This window comes from Suncus etruscus, chromosome 12 (assembly GCF_024139225.1).
Source record: "Suncus etruscus isolate mSunEtr1 chromosome 12, mSunEtr1.pri.cur, whole genome shotgun sequence".
Taxonomy (NCBI): Eukaryota; Metazoa; Chordata; class Mammalia; order Eulipotyphla; family Soricidae; genus Suncus; species Suncus etruscus.
Genome location: NC_064859.1, coordinates 40,255,056 through 40,276,854, shown reverse-complemented (window position 1 = coordinate 40,276,854; position 21,799 = coordinate 40,255,056). Strand labels below are relative to the sequence as shown.

General features: G+C 39.3%; 1 protein-coding gene across 1 annotated transcript in view; it reads left to right on the top strand.

The window, feature by feature from the left end:
- Positions 1 to 5,661: 5,661 nt before the first annotated feature.
- Positions 5,662 to 21,799, top strand: part of EML6 (EMAP like 6) — a 358,600-nt gene continuing 342,462 nt past the window's right edge. Inside the window, exon 1 of the mRNA XM_049784798.1 lies at positions 5,662 to 6,080. Within this exon, the coding sequence (XP_049640755.1) occupies positions 5,884 to 6,080 (197 nt within the window). The 5' untranslated portion in view covers positions 5,662 to 5,883. The remainder of the gene's footprint in view (positions 6,081 to 21,799) is intronic.

Here is a 21,799-nt window from a genome sequence, read left to right as displayed (position 1 = left end):
CACACCACAGGACCTGGTCACTGAACCATCAGGCCCACCTACTGGGAAGAACATTGCACTCACTGGCACTCACCCAGCCCCCAGTACTGCTGAGACATAATTACTATAAAATTGACTGGCATTTAAAGAATAAAATAGAAATAACTAGTATCTATGATAAATTGGAATTTTTGGTTGCAGCAATGCTGGTGATTGAATCTCATGTCTCATGTGTGAGTCATGGTATACTGCTGAGCCATATTTCTGGCCATAAAATAAATAGAAAATCAATATACAACCAAAGAAACAAACCTTTTCTTTTAAATAACTTTATTGATCCACTCATCCATTTAAAGTATATGATTCATTTGTGGTATATTCAGTTGTACAGTCATCATTCACCACCTAATTTTATAACATTTTCATCATCTATTTCCCAAATTCTATACCAATTAGTACTCACATTTCTCCCACCTTCCTGTTCTCAGTTCTAGGAAATCCCTAACTTGCTTTCTGTCTGTATAGAGTTGCTTCCTCTGAATATTCCATTTGGAAAAAAAAATTTGGCCTTTTGTAGTCTATAAAATATTCTTAAATTCTCTATTGTTTATATCAATACTTCATTACCTTTTTACTGAAGAATACATTCCAGTACAGAAATATAACATTTTTCTTCTTTATCATATATTTAGATCATACCTACTTTTTGCTATCACAAGTAATGTTCCTATGAATGTTCATACAAGAGTTGTGCAAATTTATTTATCTTGGATATGTCTAGAAATGGTATTATTGAGTCACATGGTAACATTATGCTTAACTTTTGGAAAAGTTTCCATTTTTTCCCCAAAAGCACCTGCTCGTTTTATATCTTCAGCAAAAAATGAATGAGTGTTCCATCTCTCCAGACTCCTCTGATATTCAGAATTATCATTTTGATCATGGCTATTTTAGCTAGTATGAAGTATCTTTTTTCTTTTTTCCTAGCCATGCTTAGCAGTGCTCGGGGCTTACTCCTGGCTTTGCACTCAGGGATCACTCCTGGCAATATCAGAGAACCATATGTTGTGCTGGAGATAGAATCCAGGCTGGCTGTATGTAAGGCAAGTGACCTGTCTGCTATACTATCTCTCTGGTCCCTTATGTATATATTCAGGAGAGACACTGCAGCTGAGTCATTACAGATAGTCCTTGTCTCTGAGCCCAGATGTCTGAAACCTTAGAATGGGGGCAGGCTAAGTCCCCACTCCACCCACACCCAACTTCCACAGGTATATAAATGGCCCTGCTGAGATGCCATGCTGCTGAAAAATTCCAATTCCACAGAACCTAGATCACATAGCCATATATGTAGCTATGAGACATATCCAGATCACATGGTACTGATGGCCCTGTAGGGACATTGCAATTAGAAGGGAAAGTTGCATAGAGACCCATTAAGCTCAGTACTGGCGGGCTTGTGCAGAGAAAGGAACTCTCATTCATTGCTGGTGGGGATGCCGTCTAGTCCAGCCTTTATGGAAAACAATATGGAGATTCTTCCAAAAACTGGAAATTGAGGTCCCACATGATTCACTGGTGGTGAGAATGTTGCACTGAGGAAGGGGGTGGTGGTGTTCTTTTTAATAGCTAAAATCCAACTACAAACATGTTTGTAATCATGGTGCTTAACTAAATATATTATTTAATTAAATTAATTTTAAAAAGGGGCCAGAGAGATAGCACAGTGGTAAAGCATTTGTTTTGTAAGTAGCCAGCCTAGGACAGATGGTGGTTTGAGTCCCGGCATCCCATGTGGTCCCCCGAGCTTGCCAGGAGTGATTACTGAGTGTAGAGCCAGGAGTAACCCCTGAGCACCACCGAGTGTGCCCCAAAATAAACAAATTTTTTTAAAAAAAGCTCAATGAGCCAAAACAACACAAAACTCAACTAGCACCTAAAAGCACAGTACTAAGCAACTATAGTAACACCATCATGAGATATATATGTTGTAACAAACAATCTAAAGACAATTATTTTATGACTGCTAGATGGCATTCTTGGCTTGGGGTGTGGTGGGGTGATAGTAACTGGGGATAATGGTGGAGGGAAGTTACTGGTAGTAACTGGGGGTACAATGGTAGTGGGGTTTACTATTGGAACATTGAGTATCTGAAATGACTGTATTATAAATAATTTTGTAAATCAGGGTGTTTAAAGTTTCATTTAAAAAAAATTTTCATTCCAGGCCCGGAGAGATAGCACAGCGGCCTTTGCCTTGCAAGCAGCCGATACAGGACCAAAGGTGGTTGGTTCGAATCCCAGTGTCCCATATGGTCCCCCATGCCTGCCAGGAGCTATTTCTGAGCAGACAGCCAGGAGTAACCCCTGAGCACTGCCGGGTGTGACCCCCCAAAAAATTTCATTCCCACTAAGGTTAAGGATATTGAGCATCTTTTTACCTGCTATTTTTAAGTTTTTTGCCTAAACATAGAAGGTAACTCTTTAGTTGATACATGGTGAATTATCATTGTAAATTTCTAAAATTAATTTTGTTATGGGCACAAATCCACTTCTCAAAATTTAAGAATTGTAATACAAAGAAAAAAAATTAATGAAAAAGAATCTCAGGAAAATAATCATTAAATATAAACACACTTTAAATGACCATGTATCAAATGACCATGTATCAGGTTCTAAATTCTGGCTTCAGTGAAAAGGGTCATAGATTATTTCAAAGATGGTATTTCATATTAATGGGTCTATTTTTAAGACAATGAAATGATTAAAGCTTGGTAGTTCAAAGTGTGGTGTAGTACTAAGGTCCTACAAGGGAGGCTAATTCTACAAGTTCTCTTCTTCCTGCCTGCCTTGAACTCATATAACCCTTGCAGGTTGCAGAGGAGAGTAGAGGTGCAGGGGCACCATATGGGATTCTAGGGACAAACCTGGGTCAGCTGCATGGAAGGCAAGTGCCCTATCCATTGTCCTATCTTTGTGACCTCAGATATTTATTACTTTAATAAAAATGATTCATGATCATTTCAACCATCATAAACAATAAATTGTCCTAAATTTTACTCACTGCTCCAGAAATAATCATGTTACATTATTGTGCCCTAAATTATAATGTCTCTAAGTAGATACAATTATTAAAATACATGGTTGAATGAATTTTGTGAGAATTCAATGGAATCTTATCTATCTTTCTCTACTTTAAAAAAATAAAAATCTCAGCTAATTTTACTCAATAAAAGAAAAATATTTTAGTAATACTGAAGAAAGACTGGAAAGAACTGTTTCAGTGCTCATCTCCCATCCTTTTACCATGCTTTCCCTATTTCTGGCTCTTTTGTTCACTTCTTGGATAATGTATTAAGTGCCTCCACGAATATAGTGTATAATTCTTGTCTCCCTTTCAGCTACAGTCACATAGAAATTAATTTTTGGTCAGCCAAACATTGGCACTTTTAATCATCCAGACTTTTCTATCAATCGAAGATGTTATTAAAGCCCAAAGGACTTGAAGATAAGAGATCACATTGAAAGCACAGAAAGAAAAGGACACGATGTGCCCAAAATGTTCATTCTACCACCTTTTTTTGCAGCCTCTTCAATCTCTACCCACAGGTCAACAATTACCCCAATTTGGAAATACTGTTTCGGGAAACAGTGGACTCCATAGTTCACTTTGGGTAGTTTTAGATGCTACTTTAGATGCAACAACCAAACCTGGTTGTTCCTGGCCTAAGCAACACCTTCCAAATTACAAATCTGGTTATTCTTAATTATCCAAATCGTCTAACTTAGGTGGTCATTCATGGAAAAACGCCTAGAGACCATACAGTGAGACTTCATTCCCAGCATTTTCCTTAAACCTGCAATTACTCGTGCTCATTAATATGATTATTGAAATAAATTGGAGTCTACAGGAATGAAAATAAAAATAAAACTGAAAAATAGGAAACTTGGGTTTGAATTGCTACTGTATAAACAGCGCCTTCAGTGAGAAAAATCTCTAGGCAAGGGCAGAGATGGTTTCCGCCCAACTTAACACACGCCTCACGGCCGCCTCAGTCACTAGGAGATGCCAGGCGTTGCCAAGCGCTCGCCCTTGGTTTACGGTCCCCTTCAAAGCCGGAGACCCGCAGCCTCCTCAGGCGCAGAAGGCCGCTCGTTGACCTCTGGGCACGCGGGATTCTGGGAAATGTAGTCTTGCTCCGCGCTCTCATCTCTCTAGTTGAGTGTCGACAGATGTGGAAAAAGACTACATTTCCCAGGGTGCACCGGGGAAAAACCAAGCGAGGCCGGCTGAGGGAGGGGGCGGTTCCCTCGCTCCGGGGCGTTGCTGTTTCCCCAGCCCGAACCCGCCCCCGCCCCCGTAGCCCCTTCTGTGCAAAGAACCTGTCTTCCGCTGCGACCCCAGGATCCCTCTCTGGTGGGGGAGGCGGGAAGGAAGGGCTGGCTGAGGATCCGGCAAGTGCGGGGCGGCGCCGCTGCCAGCGGAGGTTAGAGGCTCAGGGACGGAGATGCTCAGCGGGTCAGGCTGGCTCGTGCGTGGGACGTGCGGGGATGCTGGCAGGGATGCGGTGCGCGCGGGCCCGGGTCCAGATGTTCTGGATGTGTGTCAGGAGGAGGGGGAGAATCGGGTACCCAAGGGATGCCTGGGCGACCCCGCCTCCCTCAGGCGAAAGGCGTGACCCTTGAGTTTTCTTGTACCCTTAACTACCACAGCCCTTCTTTGGGGAGAGGTACCAGCTTTTGGCCACTTGTCAATTAACTAATATTTTTGGGAACAGAATTGTTTGTAGGTAGTGATTTGCTCCCTCCAACTGCACTAGTGTCTTTATATATATATATATATATATATATATATATATATATATATGTATGTATGTATATATATGTATACAGATATATGTATATATAATATAATTAAAGAATTCTATATAACATTATATATTTTTTAGAATTATATATCTGATTCTTTAATGCCTCTTACCATCTGAGTTGCCAATTTGTAAGAACTGCTACAATCTTTAGGCTTTTCTCAGAGAAGAGAGGCTTCCAGGAAAATATGAAATGTAGACACATCTACTACAACTGAATGGAGCATCTAAAACATATAAAATAACCAGTGCATATTCACCCAGATTTCTGGGGGGGAATAGCAAAGAACCCAACCCCAAACCCCCACTCCCCCAGCCAGCTGCAGTTAGGCTCTATTATTTCATTCACCCTTGAAAAGAGAAATCTGGAAGGAGAGTAAATGATATTAAAAAAATATCACAAGCACGTAAACTTGGTTTAGTTTGGGGATATTTTGCTTGAATTGGGTAACACGCAAAACAAAAGAAAATTTTTTTCTTTCTTCTTCGCTGCCTATTCTGGATGTAGGTAGACTGTCCGTTTTGGATCCGAGAAGGGGGATGATGGCATCGCTTACCCGGGTTCGCTGTTCAATCTAGACCTGCCACGGAATTTAAATCCCGCCGTCTATCGCGAAGCCCCCGCGCCCTGCAAACTTCATGTGAGCGAGCTGGGGGATGAGTGTGCCTGGATATGCTAATGCCTGACTTTAAAGGCGGGGTGATCCACCCCAGAACCTCTCCCGGGGACCGAAACCCGCAGGTGCAGTGAGACGCCCCTGAAGACTTCTCGCGGGGGGAACGGGAGCCAGGTCGCTCGGCGGGGTCTGGCGGCCCAGCACCAGCCGCGGCGGCGGGTGATGGTGGCCACGGGCAGCGTGCCCGGGGGTGAGAGCGCATCGCCGCGGAAATCAGTGCCCGGGGCTGCTCGTTGAGCCCTGGCAGGTCCGCTCAACTAGAGCCCAGGCGAGCACAGACAGACCCGGCGCGCCCGCCGAGCTCCGAGAACCCGCGCGCGGTGGGGTGCCAGGGGGCGAGTGGGGTCGGCTGGCTTATCATGGCGGATCGGACAGCTCCTAGCTGCCAGCTCCGGCTGGAGTGGGTTTACGGATACCGGGGTCACCAGTGCCGCAACAACCTGTACTACACGACCGGCAAGGAGGTGGTCTACTTTGTGGCTGGGGTCGGGGTGGTTTACAACACCCGCGAGCACAGCCAGAAATTCTTCTTGGGACACAACGACGACATTATCAGGTAAGGAGGTAGACTTGGGGAGGTGGGGAAGTCAGGGGATGGGTGTGGGAATTGGATTGGAAGGGTGGGGGAACGGGATGACCATCTTGGACTTTTCCTGGGATCAGATCTGGAGTTCCAAAGAATGAATAAAAGGGTTCTGCTTGGAAGTGCATGGAATGATGGAAGGGCTGATGATTCCAAGGCTAGGCAGAAAGAAGCAGTGTGAGTGTGTGTGTGTGTGTGTGTGTGTGTGTGTGTGTGTGTGTGTGTGTGTGTGTGTGTGAGAGAGAGAGAGAGAGAGAGAGAGAGAGAAGAGAGAGAAGAGAGAAAAGAGAGACAGAGAGAGCAGAGAGAAAAGAGAGAGAGAGAGAGAGAGAGAGAGAGAGAGAGAGAGAGAGAGAGAGAGAGAGAGAGAGAGAGAGAGAAGAGAGAAGAGAAGATATTTCAAGATTTCAAGTACCCAAGGAGTTGGGTGTCCCAATTTCAGCGTGTGGAGTGTTCATTCCTGCTACAAGTGATCCTCTTCTGCTAACTATCACAAAACTATCACAATTCTCCTGTAACTATGCATCACTGATAACCAGAACTGTGTCTTATCATCTTTGGTGCCTCTTCAGTAGGTTCCTTGGCGAACAAGTGAATTTAAAAAGCAAATTACAAAACCCTAAATTTTGCTACAAGGCAATTTGAATTTTTCACAACAGTTGCATTGAAACTGGGAAATCTGCAGTCTGTGGAGAGTTTGCTCTGGTTTTTCTCTTGGCCGTGTTTTTTAATGGAGAAAACTAATCAAACCAACAACAACACTAAATGAATGCTTCCACAACACCACTGATTTTATAAAATGCTAGCAGCTGCTGAACCACGAAATCCTACCAGAGAGCCCACAGAATGACCAATGTCTGGGAGCAGATGGCGAAGGCTAATAGAAGAGCAGGATTGGATGGATAGCTGTGTTGGAGGCTATTAAATGTGCAGAGGTTATGCTTTAATTCTTGGCCCTGTCCAATCCTCATATTTGTACATTTTTTTCCAAATCTTAGCTTCTTGAGTGATCAAACAAGGTGTGGTTTAGATGCTGTTGGCAAGAAATGCCATATAGGCACTTCAGTCTACAGGGAAAATGACTTGCTGAGAATGGGCTAGAAACAGACCAAATCTGAATCTTTCAAACTTATATGTCATTTGATGTAAAATAACTCCCATCTCACTTTCAAAATACTGTAACTTTGTACTCTTAAATTTGCCTTCATAACAACATAATGAAAACAAATTTAAATAATCATAATGAAATAAGTGGCTAAGGGGTGTAAATAATAATGGTCTTAATCACTCAATGGAAAGAATGATTCTTAGCATTGTATTTATTCCAGAAAATTTTTTTTCTTTGAGGACTAAAGTTACAGAAAGTATAACAACTTAGAGGACAAAGTTCTTAAGGACTTGGAGCAGTAATCTTTTCAATATTGGGGAAACTGGCATATATAACTTGTTCACATCATATATGACAAGAAAGCTCTTTCTCATTCTTTCCTTAACATGATATAAATTGTGATTGGGGCATCCCTTACTCCAGTCCTGCAGATTTTACTTTTCTAATTGTCAGGAAAATTATTAAAGTCACAGATGCAAATAATTAACAGTGACTCGTGAAAAGGTTACATGTTTAAAATTTTAAACCTATTGTGTTGTTTTTTTTTTTACAACATCAAAATAAGATAAAGAGCTATGGGAGATGAGAGAGACTGACAGTTTAAAAGAGAAATCCCAGGAGTTAGATAGATAACATGTGACCAGTCACTGAAATACTTTGAAAATTTGAAATATTTTTTTTTCTTTAGTGGGGAAAAGATTAAAGGCACTGTTGACATTGAAGGTGGAAAGAGTGGAACTGCAAGGAACTGCAGTTGCCATGGGCAGCTGGACTAGGAAATGTGATGATACCTGGCTTAGATAAAGCAACACTTAGATTTAAAGAAAAATTTGAGTAAGCTATTTGTGTAACCAGATTTGTGGGGGGACCTCAATTGATGAAGGAAGATTTAACTTCTGCTTGATTTATTAAAATGGTATATCATTGTACTGAATTGTGACATTGCAGTAAGCCTTCCTTCAGAGAACGCAATCAATTCCATTGCTTGATTCTCCATACTATTTGTGGAGGTCTGAGTATGTATATGTATATGTATATATATATGTATCTATATGTAAGCAGAGTTGTTAGCATCCCCATATCTCTTGCATATAGGAATACAATTAAGTCCAATAGAGTAAAATATAGAAACTACAGGTAGCTAATAAGAACTATTAATTTAGAATGTTCTATGTTGTTATTTTTTTCTCCAACACATACAGGCACACAAATCTTTTTCTGGCAAAAGTGCACAAACTCTATTTACTTTTGCTTTAGTAAGGGGGACTCCAGTGTCACTTTTATTCCTCCAAACAATTTTATCCCCCAAAACAGACATTTCAAATTAATTGTGTAAAATGTTCAGAATATTACTGCATTAAATATTGTGTGTATTGTGCTGTTTGGCTTTATGAATTTCAACTTATTTCTGTATATTTCTTGTTTTTTTTTTGTTTGTTTGTTTGTTTGGGGGCCATACCCGGCAGTGCTCAGGGGTTAGTCCTGGCTCTGTACTCAGAAATTGCTCCTGGCAGGCTCGGGGGACCATATGGGATACCAGCAATCAACTCTGGGTGGGTCAGCCATGTGCAAGGCAAATGCCCTACCGCTGTGTTATCTCTCTGGCCCCCTGTATATTTTATTTATACTACTGATTTTCCTACTTGAAATACTTATATTTGTCTATGAATGTAGAGTTACAACTATGGTTTTATTTTTTTTTAATTATTATCATTTTTTTGTTTGGGGACACATACACAACTTACTCAAAACTTACTCCTAGCAGTATGCTCATGAATCATTCCTGGGAGTGCTTGGTAGAGCATCTTAGGCGCTAGGAATTGAACACAGGTTGGACTGCCTGCTTTACTATTGTCTGCTCCTGAGCTAAGGTTTATTGTTTTGTTTTGTTTTGGGTCACAGTAGCACTCAGGGGTTACTTTTGGCTCTCCATTCAGAAATCACTCCTGGCAGACTTGAGGACCATATGGGATGCCAGGGATCGAACCCGGGTTGGCTGTGTGCAAGGCACTGTGCTATCACTCTGGCCTCCTGAACTATGTTTTAATGCAAAAATGTTTAGGTCTTTTTGGAATAATTAAATGAATATGAAAACTTCTTACTTTTAAATTAGGTCAGATGAAGTATTTGCCACTTAGCTTTTGGGTTTGTTTGAATGATATATTGATAACGCATATATGTTCCATTACTTTATTGTGATTTAAATAGAATATTATTTACTGTGATTTACTAGACTGTGATTTACCTAGTATATATATACTATATATTTTGTTATAGAATATATAACCCAACATATATTGATATTACATTTCGTTTGGTAGGACCTGTGATCTTTGAGATTATATTAAACTTTAATAGTGATGTAGAATTTACCAAAGCTCATTAGAGTTTAGCATCTGTGTCTTCTTAATTTGACAGATATGCATTTAAGTCAGATTTTAATCGTTGATATGTGAAGCAAAAATGATTTATTTGATGTAGAGACTTAATTTCATTCTCTAGAATTACTGTCCTTCATAACAGATAACAGATTCATCATTGCCATGATAGCATTGTGACAGAACAGGCAAGAATCTAAAACAATATTTGCTGCTGAGCTAATAGTATGACTCAAGTCAGAGCTTGAAGACTGCAATGGAGACCGTGATAATTATCAACTGGGTTTCTACTGAAGGTAGCAGAGCCTGAAACAGCAATGGAATAAATGAAAGAATAGGTTATGCACTCATTTCCTCTCTGTTGCCTCTTGCCTCTTTCTTTTTCACAAAGACTCCACTTAAGACATTTATCTCCTTAACCTGAATCCTTATAGTGCTTCTGACAGTTCTGTCTCTTTATTTTACCCTTCCTCATATTTTGGGTCTTTTATTTGTAAAGGAAGTTTTTATACAGTGTTGTTATAGAGAAAAGGGACTTTAATTTCACATGCCGAGGTATGAACCTCACTCTACCATTTATTGAGAATGTTTGAGTGAGTGACTCTACCTCTCCTTATTTGCTAAGTGGAATAAAATTACCTAAATTGCAAAGTTGGCAAAAGCATATATATTAAAAGTAATATACGCAGATGACTTAGAATAGGGCCTGGACTTTAGTTGGCAATGAATAAATGCTCAGTAAGGATAGTGGTTGGGTTTTTTTTTATTTTTATTTTTTATAACTTTTGTTTTTGTTTTTGGCCACACCTGGCTGTGTTCAATCAAGGCTTACTTCTGGCTCTGTGCTCTGGGATCACCCATAGCCATGCTCAGAGAACAATAAATAGTGGCAGGAATCAAACTGAGGATAGCAGCATGTAAAGCAGGCACTTCAATCTCTGTGCTGTTTGTTGCTCTGGCCCTAACTTTTCTTTTGTCCCACTGAGTGACAGATGCCCCTGGCACAGTGCCATGGCAAGGATTCAATCTAGAGGTTTTCTTTCAGCATCAGCTACCAGATCTTTGTTCTACTGCCTGAGGGAGGACCTAGAAAGTGCTAAACTGTTGTTGTTTTTTTTTTAACTGATTGAAGTTTGGAACTGGAGCAGTGGATAGGGCACTTGCCTTACATGCGGCTGATCTGGATTTGATTCTTAGTACCACATCTTGTCCCCTGAGCACAGAACCAGGAGTAAGCTCTGAATATAATCAGTTATGTCCCCAAAACAACAGCACAAGTTGATTGAGGTTCTGTGATTTACAATACCGTTAACATTATCCCATGCACATAATTCTAGCATAATGGTAGTGTAACTCACAAATACTACAATAAAAATCAACCCTATTTTCTTATTGACCATAGGCTAAAGTATAAATTCCTTAGTTTTCCATTGTTTTAGGTTCTTTTTAAAAGTGATTTGCTTCCCACTTGCTGTTAATACTGGTTTTCTTTTTTTCCTACATCACATTGGAGTGAGTTCTCTTCTGTTAATACCCTTATCTCCATTGACATAGCAGGCTGACAGATTTGGTGTCAGAAGGATCTGATTCTGAACCTAGATCTGTCACTAGTTTGGTGTACTGGGGAAATGACTAAGCCTCTGTGGGTCGTAGCTGTCTTCATTAAAACTGCTTCTCATTATAGAGCTGGTTTGACAGGCATCTATTTTGTAGCTTGTGGAGACTCCATACAGAGTACTCAACAATGTTTGGCAAATATCAAGTGCCCACCACAGAGATCTGTTATCTCCCCTCTCCTGTAGGACCAGGACCATCCTCAGATGAAGGGAAGCCTTGCAGTCTTTAGGGTTTTCATCTTCTGTGACCAATGTTGCTTACTTTAAATATTTACTTTAAAGATATTATTTCATTCTATTTCTATTTAAAAATGTAAATGAAATCATTTAGGCTAAGGAATATAAATATAATCATTAAAATTCATTTTAATAATTTTAATAACTAGGGCCCGGAGAGATAGCACAGCGGCGTTTGCCTTGCAAGCAGCCGATCCAGGACCAAAGGTGGTTGGTTCGAATACCAGTATCCCATATGGTCCCCTGTGCCTGCCAGGAGCTATTTCTGAGCAGACAGCCAGGAGTAACCCCTGAGCACTGCACCGCTGGGTGTGGCCCAAAAACCAATAATAATAATAATAATTTTAATAACCAGAGCCAGTTTTTATTGCATATTTAAGCTAAATCATTGTATAGATTTTTTTCCTTAAGCCCCTTAGCAACCCAATGAGATTAATTCTGGTGTTAGTTTCAGTAAGGAAATTGAGGCACTGAAAGCTTAAGCATCTTGGCTATGTTAATTGAGTAGACTGTAGAAAGGAAATTAGTACTCAAGTTAGTTTGATTCTAAGGCCTAAATAAAGTTATTGTTTTCCTGTTTTATAACCTTTTTTTTTTAGTCACTGCAGTCCTCCCTCTCATAATTTGTTTCAAATTATGTTTTAGTAACAATTTTGCTCCTTGCCAATCCTGCAGTTTACTTAGGAGCATTTGAAGCAGGTCACTAAACTTCTGTCTATGAATGGATGCATGTTCAAGTTCATTTAAAAAAACATTACAGGGGCCAGAAAGAAGACAGGGCTAAGGTTTGTATGTTGCATACAGTTCCTTCTGGTTCAATCACAGGCAGCAGTGGTCTCCCTAACATCTCTGAGCACAACTCTTTGGCTCTTGAGTTGAATAACCTGTATGGATGACTGAGAATTGTGGAAGTGGGGAAGCCAGACCTCTGAACACTTGAAACTCACCCTTTCCAATATGATCAGCTATTAACACTGTGGAGATGGTACAGTGGTTAGAATGCATGTGTTTCATGCATCGGGCTCTGTTTTAGTTGCTAGTATTGCATACCTACCTGCCAAATATCTTCAGATGTAGCTTCAAAGGAACCTGAGCATTGTTGGTGGTCTCTAGCACCACAGGGCCTGAGTAGCACTGCATTTTCAGACCATTACATTAATTTTCTGGACTGATTGGTCAAGTAAGACTGAAAGTCTTCTCTAGTTCTGACCTCATTTAGAAGGTCCCCCTTCAAAGTATTACCACACAGTGTCCTGAACAATGGTCACTAGAGATACTTAAGAACCATTTTCAGGGTTGTCTCAGCTATGACATGCTGAATTAATCTGTTGCAGAAATGTCTATTCAACTTCTTAGGTTTGAAGAGAATCAACAGCAATAGTTGTTAGATTTGGAATGTTGGATTACAAGACACCAAGAAGGCCTGGGGGTGACTTAATATTTCTTAAGTCTTCAGTCACTTTGAATAAAGACACCTGTGAACAACTTTAAAGTATCAAACCCATGCTTAGTTGAGTGAATGCTCTGTAGTAGATACACTAGATCTCATCGAATTATCTTTCTTTCTTTCTTTCTTTCTTTCTTTCTTTCTTTCTTTCTTTCTTTCTTTCTTTCTTTCTTTCTTTCTTTCTTTCTTTCTTTCTTTCTTTCTTTCTTTCTTTCTTTCTTTCTTTCTTTCTTTCTTTCTTTCTTTCTTTCTTTCTTTCTTTCTTTCTCTCTCTCTCTCTCTCTCTCTCTCTCTCTCTCTCTTTCTTTCTTTCTTTCTTTCTTTCTTTCTTTCTTTCTTTCTTTCTTTCTTTCTTTCTTTCTTTCTTTCTTTCTTTCTTTCTTTCTTTCTTTCTTTCTTTCTTTCTTTCTTCCTTCCTTTTCTTTCCTTCCCGCTCTTCCTTCCTCCCTCCCTCCCTCCCTTCCTCCCTCCCTCCCTCCCTTCTTTCCTTCCTTCCCCCCTTCCTTCCTTCCTTCCTTCCTTCCTTCCTTCCTTCCTTCCTTCCTTCCTTCCTTCCTTCCTTCCTTCCTTCCTTCCTTCCTTCCCTCCCTCCTTTTCCTCCCTTCCTTCCTTCCCTTCCTCCCTTCCTTCCTGTCTTCTTAATTTGACAGATGCACATTTAAGTCAGATTTAATCTTCCCAGTCCATGAACAGTGTATGTGTCTCCTTTTCCTTGTGTCCTCATTTATTTCTTGAATAGTTTTCTTTATATAGGTCCTTCATCTCCTTAGTTGACTCCATGGTATTTGAGTTTGTGTAGCACTACTGTGAATGGGATCATTTTTTAAATGTCCATTTCTTTTCTTTCATTATTTGTGTATAAGAAGGCCATTGAGTTTTGTGTGTTAATTTTGTAGCCTACCAATGTGCTGTATGAATCTGTTGTTCTAGCTTTTTATAGAGTCTTTAGGGTTTTCTAAATATGGTATCATGTCATGTGCAAACAATGAGAGCTTGACTTCTTCCTTTCCTATCTAGATGCCCTTGATATCTTTTTCTTGCTTAATTGCTATGACAAGTACATTCAGTACTATGTTGAATAGAAGTGGTGAGAGGGGCAGCCTTGTTTTGTACAAGATTTTAGAGGAAAGGCTTTTAGTTTATCCCTGTTGAGAATAATATTTGTTATTGTCCTGTAATAGATATTCTTGACTATATTGAGAAAATTTTCTTCCATTCCCATCTTGTTGAGAGTTTTTATTATGAATGGGTGTTAGACCTTGTCAAATGGTTTCTCTCCATCTATTGATATGTTCATATGGTTTTTATTTTTCCTTTTGTTGATATGGTATATTATGTTGATTAATTTATATGTTAAACTATCCTTGCATTCCTGGAATGAAACATTTTTGGTCATGGTGTATGATCTTGATGAGACGTTCTATCCTATTTGCCAGGATTTTGTTGAGGATGTGTGGTCATTAGAATATTGGTCTGTAGTTTTCTATTTTTGCATCATCTCTGTCTGGTTTTGGTATTAGGGTGATGTTAGCTTCATAAATAACTATTTGAGAGTGTTCCTATTTCTTCAGTTTCATGAAAGAGCCTGAAAAGAATTGGTCTTAGTTCCTCTTGAAAGGTTTGAAAGAATTTGTTAATAAATCTATCTGTGTGTGGGCTTTTGTTTTTGGGAAGACTTTTGATTACCATTTTAATTTCCTTAGTAGTGATGGGCCAGTTTAGATATGCTAGATCAGGGGTCTCAAACTCGCGGCCCACAGGCTGTTTGCAGCCCTACGTACAACATTTTGTGGCCTGTGGCCAGCCTTCAAATATTGCAGTATTCGCAATCATTTGCTTACTGAATAATCGCAATAAAAATTGCATTAGTAAGAAAAATATCCCATTAAACATTCGCATACCCCGAGCAGTTCCATTTGGGGTATGCAAATGTTTAATGTGATTTTTTGCAATTTTTTTCTTACTAATGCGATTTTTTTATTGCGAATATTTGGTAAGTGAAATCCCTTATGCGGCCCTGCCTCACCCTGACTTTGCCTCCTGCTGCCCCCAGGTAAATTGAGTTTGAGACCCCTGTGCTAGATCATCCTGGTTCAACCGTGGAAGATTATGAGTCTAAGAATTTATCCATTTCTTCCAGGTGCTCATGTTTTGTGGCATAGGTTTTTCAAAGTAGTCTTTGATTACCTTTTGGATCTTTGTATTATCTGTAGTGATCTCTCCTTTTTCATTTCTAATCTGTTTATTAATTTCTCTCTCCTTTTTTTTGTGTGTTTTGCTAGTGGTTTATCAATCCTGTTTATTTTTTTCAAAGAACCAACTTTTGCTTTCGTTGATCTTTTGGATTGGTTTTTGATTTTCACTTCTTTTATTTCTGCTTTAAACTTTGTTATTTCCTTCTGTCTACCTTTTTTGGTTTGTTTGTTTTTTGTTTTTTTGTTTTTTTGTTTTTTTTTTTTTGGTTTTTGGGCCACACCCGGCGGTGCTCAGGGGTTACTCTTGGCTGTCTGCTCAGAAATAGCTCCTGGCAGTCATGGGGGACCATATGGGACACTGGGATTCGAACCAACCATCTTTGGTCCTGGATCGACTCTTGCAAGGCAAACACCACTGTGCTATCTCTCCGGGCCCTATTTTTGGTTTATTTTGTTGATAATTTTCTATTTTTATAAGCTGTGTCATTAAGCTATTTATTTAGGTCCCTTCTTTCTTTATCATGTGTGCTGCAAAGCTATAAATTTTCCTCATAGTGCTGCTTTTGCTCTGTCCCACAAATTCTGATAATTTGTGTCTTCATTTGCATTTGTTTCCAAGAATATTTTGATTTCCTCTTTGATTTAATCTCTAACCCACTGGTTCTTCAGAAGTGAGCTGTTTAATTTCCAGGAGTTAGTTTTTCTTCTGTGTCCCTTTGTAGTTCACTTTTAATGTCAGTGCATTGTGATCTGAGAAGGTAGTCTGTACAATTTCTATCCTCTTGATTTTATGGAGTTACGTTTTATGGGCCAGCATGCAGGCTATCCTGGAGCATGACTCATGTGCATTGGAGAAGAATGTATATTCAGTTTTCTGGGTGTGGAGAGCCATATATATATATATATATATATTAGTCTACTTTATTCCTTTTCTCTTTTTAGAGCTAGTATATTTTTGTTGGGTTTCAGCCTGGTTGACCTTTCAAAGTATATAGGGCAGTGTTGAGGTTTTCCACTATTATTGTATTGCTATTGATGTCTTCTTTCAGATTTTTCAACAATTGTATTAAATATTTTGCTGGTCCCTTATTGGATGCATATATATTTAGGAGTGATATTTCTTCCTGTTGTACATATCTTTTGATTATTACAAAATTTTCATCTTTGTCTTTACAACTTTTCTAATTCTAAAGTATGTGTCATCTGATATTAATATGGCCATTACAGATTTTTGTTTGCTTGGATGATTTTCCTCCAACCTTTGATTTTGAGTCTATGTTTTTTCTGACTATTCATATGTGTTTTTTTTTAGGCAGCAGAATGTTGGATTCAGCTTTTTGGTCCATTTTGTCACTGTGTGTCTCTTAACTTGTGCATTTAGTTCATTGGCATTGAGAGAGATAATTGTCATGGGATTTAGTGCTATCTTTGTATAGGAGTATGCTGTGTCTTTTGGTCTGTCTTTTCTAAAGTAGACCTTTCATTTTTTCTTTTAAGGCTGGTTTTGAATCTGTAAAGTATCTGCACTGCTGTTTTTCCATGAAGCTATGTATACTTCTTTCAAATCTGAACATGAGTCTGGCTGGGTGCAGTATTCTAGCCAAAGCATTTATTTTATTGAGCTTTGTCACTATATCTCACCACTGCCTTCTTGCCTTGAGGGTTTCTTGTGACAGGTCTGTTGTAATTCTTAAGGATGCTCCTTTGAATGTAATTTCCCTTTTTGATTTTCCTGCTGTAAGTATTCTATCCCTATCTATGGGGTTTGACATTGTGTGACTAGGATGTGTGTTGGAGTGCTTTTCTTCAGATTTCTTTTAGCTGGTACTCTTCAGACATGCAAGATTTGGTTGCATGCACTCTCTCTCTCTCTCTCTCTCTCTCTCTCTCTCTCTCTCTTTGGTTTTTGGGTCACACCCAGCAGCACTCAGGGGTTACTCCTGGCTCTACACTCAGAAATCGCTCCTGGCAAGCTCAGGGGACCATATGGGATCCTGAGATTCGAACCACTGATCTTCTGCATGCAAGGCAAATGCCTTACCTCCATGCTATCTCTCCAGCCCTTGCATGCAGTCTTTAGCTCTGGGAGTTTCTCTGCAATGATGTCCTTAATTGTGATTCTTCCTGGGGATTTTCTTCCTGGTCTCTGGGACTCCAATGATTCTTATGTTATTTCTGTGAGTTTATCAAAGACTTCTATTTTATTCTGTTTACACTCTTTGAGGACTTTTTCCATTTTCTGATCATTTGTTTTTAGGTTCTTTTCCATTCTCTGTTGTTTTATGGAGTTGTTATGCACCTCATTTTCCAGCTCACTGATTCGGTCCTCAGCTGCTGTTACTCTATTGGAGAGGCTTTCCAGTGAGGTTTTCATTTCACCTACCATGTTTTTCAGTCCTGTTATTTTGTTTGGATTTTTCTGATTTCTGTTTCCATGTCCTCTTGATTTTTATTTGTGGTCCGCTCAGCTCAAAATATGCTTTCTTTGAGTTCTATGAACATCTCCACATTTCTTCTCTAAACTCCTTGTCTGAGGAGCTAAATAGGTGGTGGTTGGAACTCTTAGGGTAATCAGAGCTGCCATCTGTATTTTCTTTGCATGGTGTTAGCCTGCATTTTTCCCCATTGTGGAGCTTGTAGTGTGATATTTTCTGTATGTTGTGCTAGGATTCAGTGACTAGGAGATGCGTGTGGCCACAGAATGAAGCAGACTGCCAGGGTTCCTCTGCTCCACCCTTCCTGGGTACCAGCTCACTTCCTATCATGTAGCTTCCACAGACGCCAAAACCAGAAGCAGTGGCTCAGGGCTGTGAACAGCCACACATAGTTTTTAGATGAGGAAAACAAGAAAAAAAATATTTAAAGCAAATGGTGCAAAGTGAGACTTCATCAGAAGATAGTGACTGGGAACAACCAGAAAGTAAAAAACTTTTTTAAATACTCAGGCTTCAGCTCCAGGCAGCATTCATTCCATAAGACACACAGACATTTTCCCACATCTTTTGGGGGCAAAACAGTGTGTCCTATGGAACAAAAAATACGGTAGTTTTCTCATTTTATAGTTCATGGTATTATACTTTACAGCTCTGAGAATAGTAATTTCAGCAATTGCTCATTGGAACATTCAATGTTCATTAGCTAAAGCAAAACTAAAATTGTTTTTAAAAACTAAAAATTTTTGATGGAAGCTTCTGATTGGTTCTGAAACTATTTTGTTATTGTTAATAACAATATAATTATATTATAACAATATAAAATTAAAATTATATATTACATCCAGCTTTGCTAAGAATTTACTCCTGCTTTATACTCAGGCGGTATTCTTGGCAGTACTTCGTAAATCATGGGGTATAAAACCCAAGTCAGTCATATGAAAAACACTTAACTTATCTGCTGTATCTCCATGGCCCTTAAGATTTATTTTTTTTAATTTGGCTGTATTTTGTTATTTCTCATTTGCTTATTTATCAACTCATTAGTTTTTGTAAGTACAATAAAGAATGATTTTAATAAATAGACACTGAACATTGCACCGAAGCATATGGAAACACAATTTCTATAGAGGTAAAACAGTCAGGACTAAGATAATCATTAACAATCCAACCCTCGCCCCAATTCCCTAACTCTAACATTTACACTATACACTGCTATTTACAAAATGATCTTTAGACAGTCTTAGAAATAGTGAGACTGGCATGCATTATCCCAGCAATGGCAAAAAAGCAGGGGCTGGGGTTTCGAAGGGTGGGTGAAAACACAACAAGTAGCTAAATAATAGACCTCTCTGGAGCTTTGTGTGTGCAGGATTTGAACTTATTTAACATCCATAATGTATGAAATTCCTGCCCTCTTTCTGGTAGGAAGGTCGACAACAAATGAACAAGAAAACAGGCGAACATAGATTGTGATAAGTCATAAGAAGGAACCTTGTAGAAAAGAATTGGTTTAGACAGAATGTGGGTGGCAACTTTATATAAGGTTTTCTGAGCCATTCTAAAAGAAATGGAATTTAAGCTAAGACCTAAAGATCAGAAGGGCAGATGTGACGAAACCATGGTAGAGGAGAGGTTACTTGTCAAAGTTATCAGTGTGGAAGAAAAATAAGTATGCCCAGAATTTGGATATAACCAGAGATAATTAAAGTCATTATAATTTTCAGCCAGGTCATTCATGCCTCTTGAGTTTTGGTACCACATGTCCTAGTGACAAATATTTCATAGGTACACTTGCTCTTGTAATAGGCCTTTTTACCATAAAATTAAAATATATTATATTTTAATTTAGAAAATACTTGAAAAGCGTTGCATTGAAAATCCTGAATTACAATTTTATAGAAAGTATTTTGGTGCTTCCATTAGTGGTTGACAATATTAGATTATACTTTGGAAAGTGAAAAACCTGTTTCCATGGAGGCATATCTAAGCAGGGCACTTCTAAGACTTCTCTTATCTCCATTGGTGTTGTTCTGAACATCTTTGCATCTAGATGATATTTTGTTGCACAAAATAGAAAGATCGATGTTTGGAAGGGTAATTTGCTGATTCTACCTTTGGGACTGACTCCTCTCATCCACCCATCCAGCTTCCCTCCCTTCCTTAGACTAGAGCCATTCAGAGAGCCATTCTTTAGCTTGTGCACCACACACTTTTAGTAGTCAGTCTTTTTTGGAAGTTGAACTTCAGTTTGCCATATATGGGTTCACATTAAATGTAAGTAAGGTATTTGAGTTCAAGGAGTTCTTCTGAAATATCATTTTGCAATAGGAGTCACCAGGGTATTTTGTAAAATCTAGATTTTGAGTCATAAAATCTTGCTTGCACAAAGAAGGACGATGGTTCAAATCCTGGCATTCCATATGGTCCCCCAAGCCTGCCAGGAGCGACTTCTGAGTGTAGAGCCAGGAATAACCCTTAAAGAGCTGCCGGGTGTGACCCCCCCCCCTCAAAAAAGAAAGAATGATTCCTGAGTGCAGAGACAGGAGTAAAGCCTGAGTGCCACTGGATGTGGCCCAAAAACAAACCAAAAAAAAAAAAAACAAAAAAACAAAAAAACAAAAAAAACAAACCATGTTTGGAAGAAAACTGTCAATGGCTAGCTCTTACTCAATACTGAACTAGCTCTTCAAAGTAAACATGTTAGATCCTTATTTTGGTAGATTTTTAGTTTTTGTTTTTGGGGGGGGGGTTTGTTTGTTTGGTTTGGTTTTGAGGTCACACCCGACAGCGCTCAGGGGTTACTCCTACCTCCATGCTATCTCTCATGCCCTGAGGAATCATTCTTGTTGGTGCTCAGGGAAACATATGGGATGCCATGTTCAAATTCAGGTTGGCTGCATGTGAGGCAAATGCCTACCCACTCTGGCGCCAAAACATGCGTATTTTTTAAAAATTAACTTAAAACTAGAGAATATCATGAGTGAGACCAGTCAAAATTAAAAAAAAAAGGGATAGGTGCAGAATGATTCTTCTCAGATGTGGGATTTAAAAATATACATCAAAGTAGCAATAAAGAATCAAAGGCAATGCAGTAGAAGAACAGATAAACACAATTGAGTTCCTCGGGCAGAAAGGTACACTGATTATGGGTGTGGTGTTTATTTTAAGTACATGAAAAATCATCATCAGTAGTTTTGTAAGACACAGAATCTCAATTAAAAATAAATTTAGGAGCTAGAGCTGGAGGAATAGTGTAGATAATCTTCACATCCCAATCCCCTTTTGACTGAGTCTGGAAAAAAGGCTGCTGCAAGAAATAATCCAAACCAAACTGGAAAGATGAAACAGGTACAGGGAACTTTCCACCATGAAAAGTGAAGCTCGGCCTGAGCTGCATTCTTTTTTGGGGGAAGAATAGGAAAAAACCATGGGTGAAGAACAGGGTTGGGTTAGAAAGCCTTTCCAGACAGTCTTCCCACCCAGGTGGGATAAATATATGTAAAGAAGAAGCCAGCTTTGATTAGGGTGAAAATCGGTTAATCCGGGCCCGGAGAGATAGCACAGCGGCGTTTGCCTTGCAAGCAGCCGATCCAGGACCAAAGGTGGTTGGTTCGAATCCCGGTGTCCCATATGGTCCCCCGTGCCTGCCAGGAGCTATTTCTGAGCAGACAGCCAGGAGTAACCCCTGAGCACTGCCGGGTGTGGCCCAAAAACCAAAAAAAAAAAAAAAAAAGAAAACCGGTTAATCCAACAGAATAGTATTAGAGTTACATGCTGCTGACCCATGTTTAATCTCCAGCACTTCATAATCTCTTTAGCACTATCAGGAGAGGTTCCTGAGTATATAACTCTGGAATAAGCCCTGAGTACTACCCAAAAATTTAAAATATATATATATATATATATATATATATACATACATACATACATACATACATACATACATACATATCACTTTTAAAGCTGAAGAAGTAGGGAAACAACTAAATAGGTGAAGGTGGTATGAAAATCACAGGAGGGGCTATAATGTTAACTTGGTCTGCTAGAGGGCCAGTTCAGTTCCTGGTATCATAGAACAGTTCCTGTCCTTCACACACAATAGTCAAAAAACCTACCCTCCAAAAAAAATCTCAAAAGGGAAACCACTCCTTTTTTTGGGGGGGGTCACACCTGGCAGTGCTCAGGGGTTACTCCTGGATCTATGCTTAGAAATTGCTCCTGGCAGGCTCAGGGAACCATATGTGATGCCAGGATTCGAACCACTGACATTCTGCAT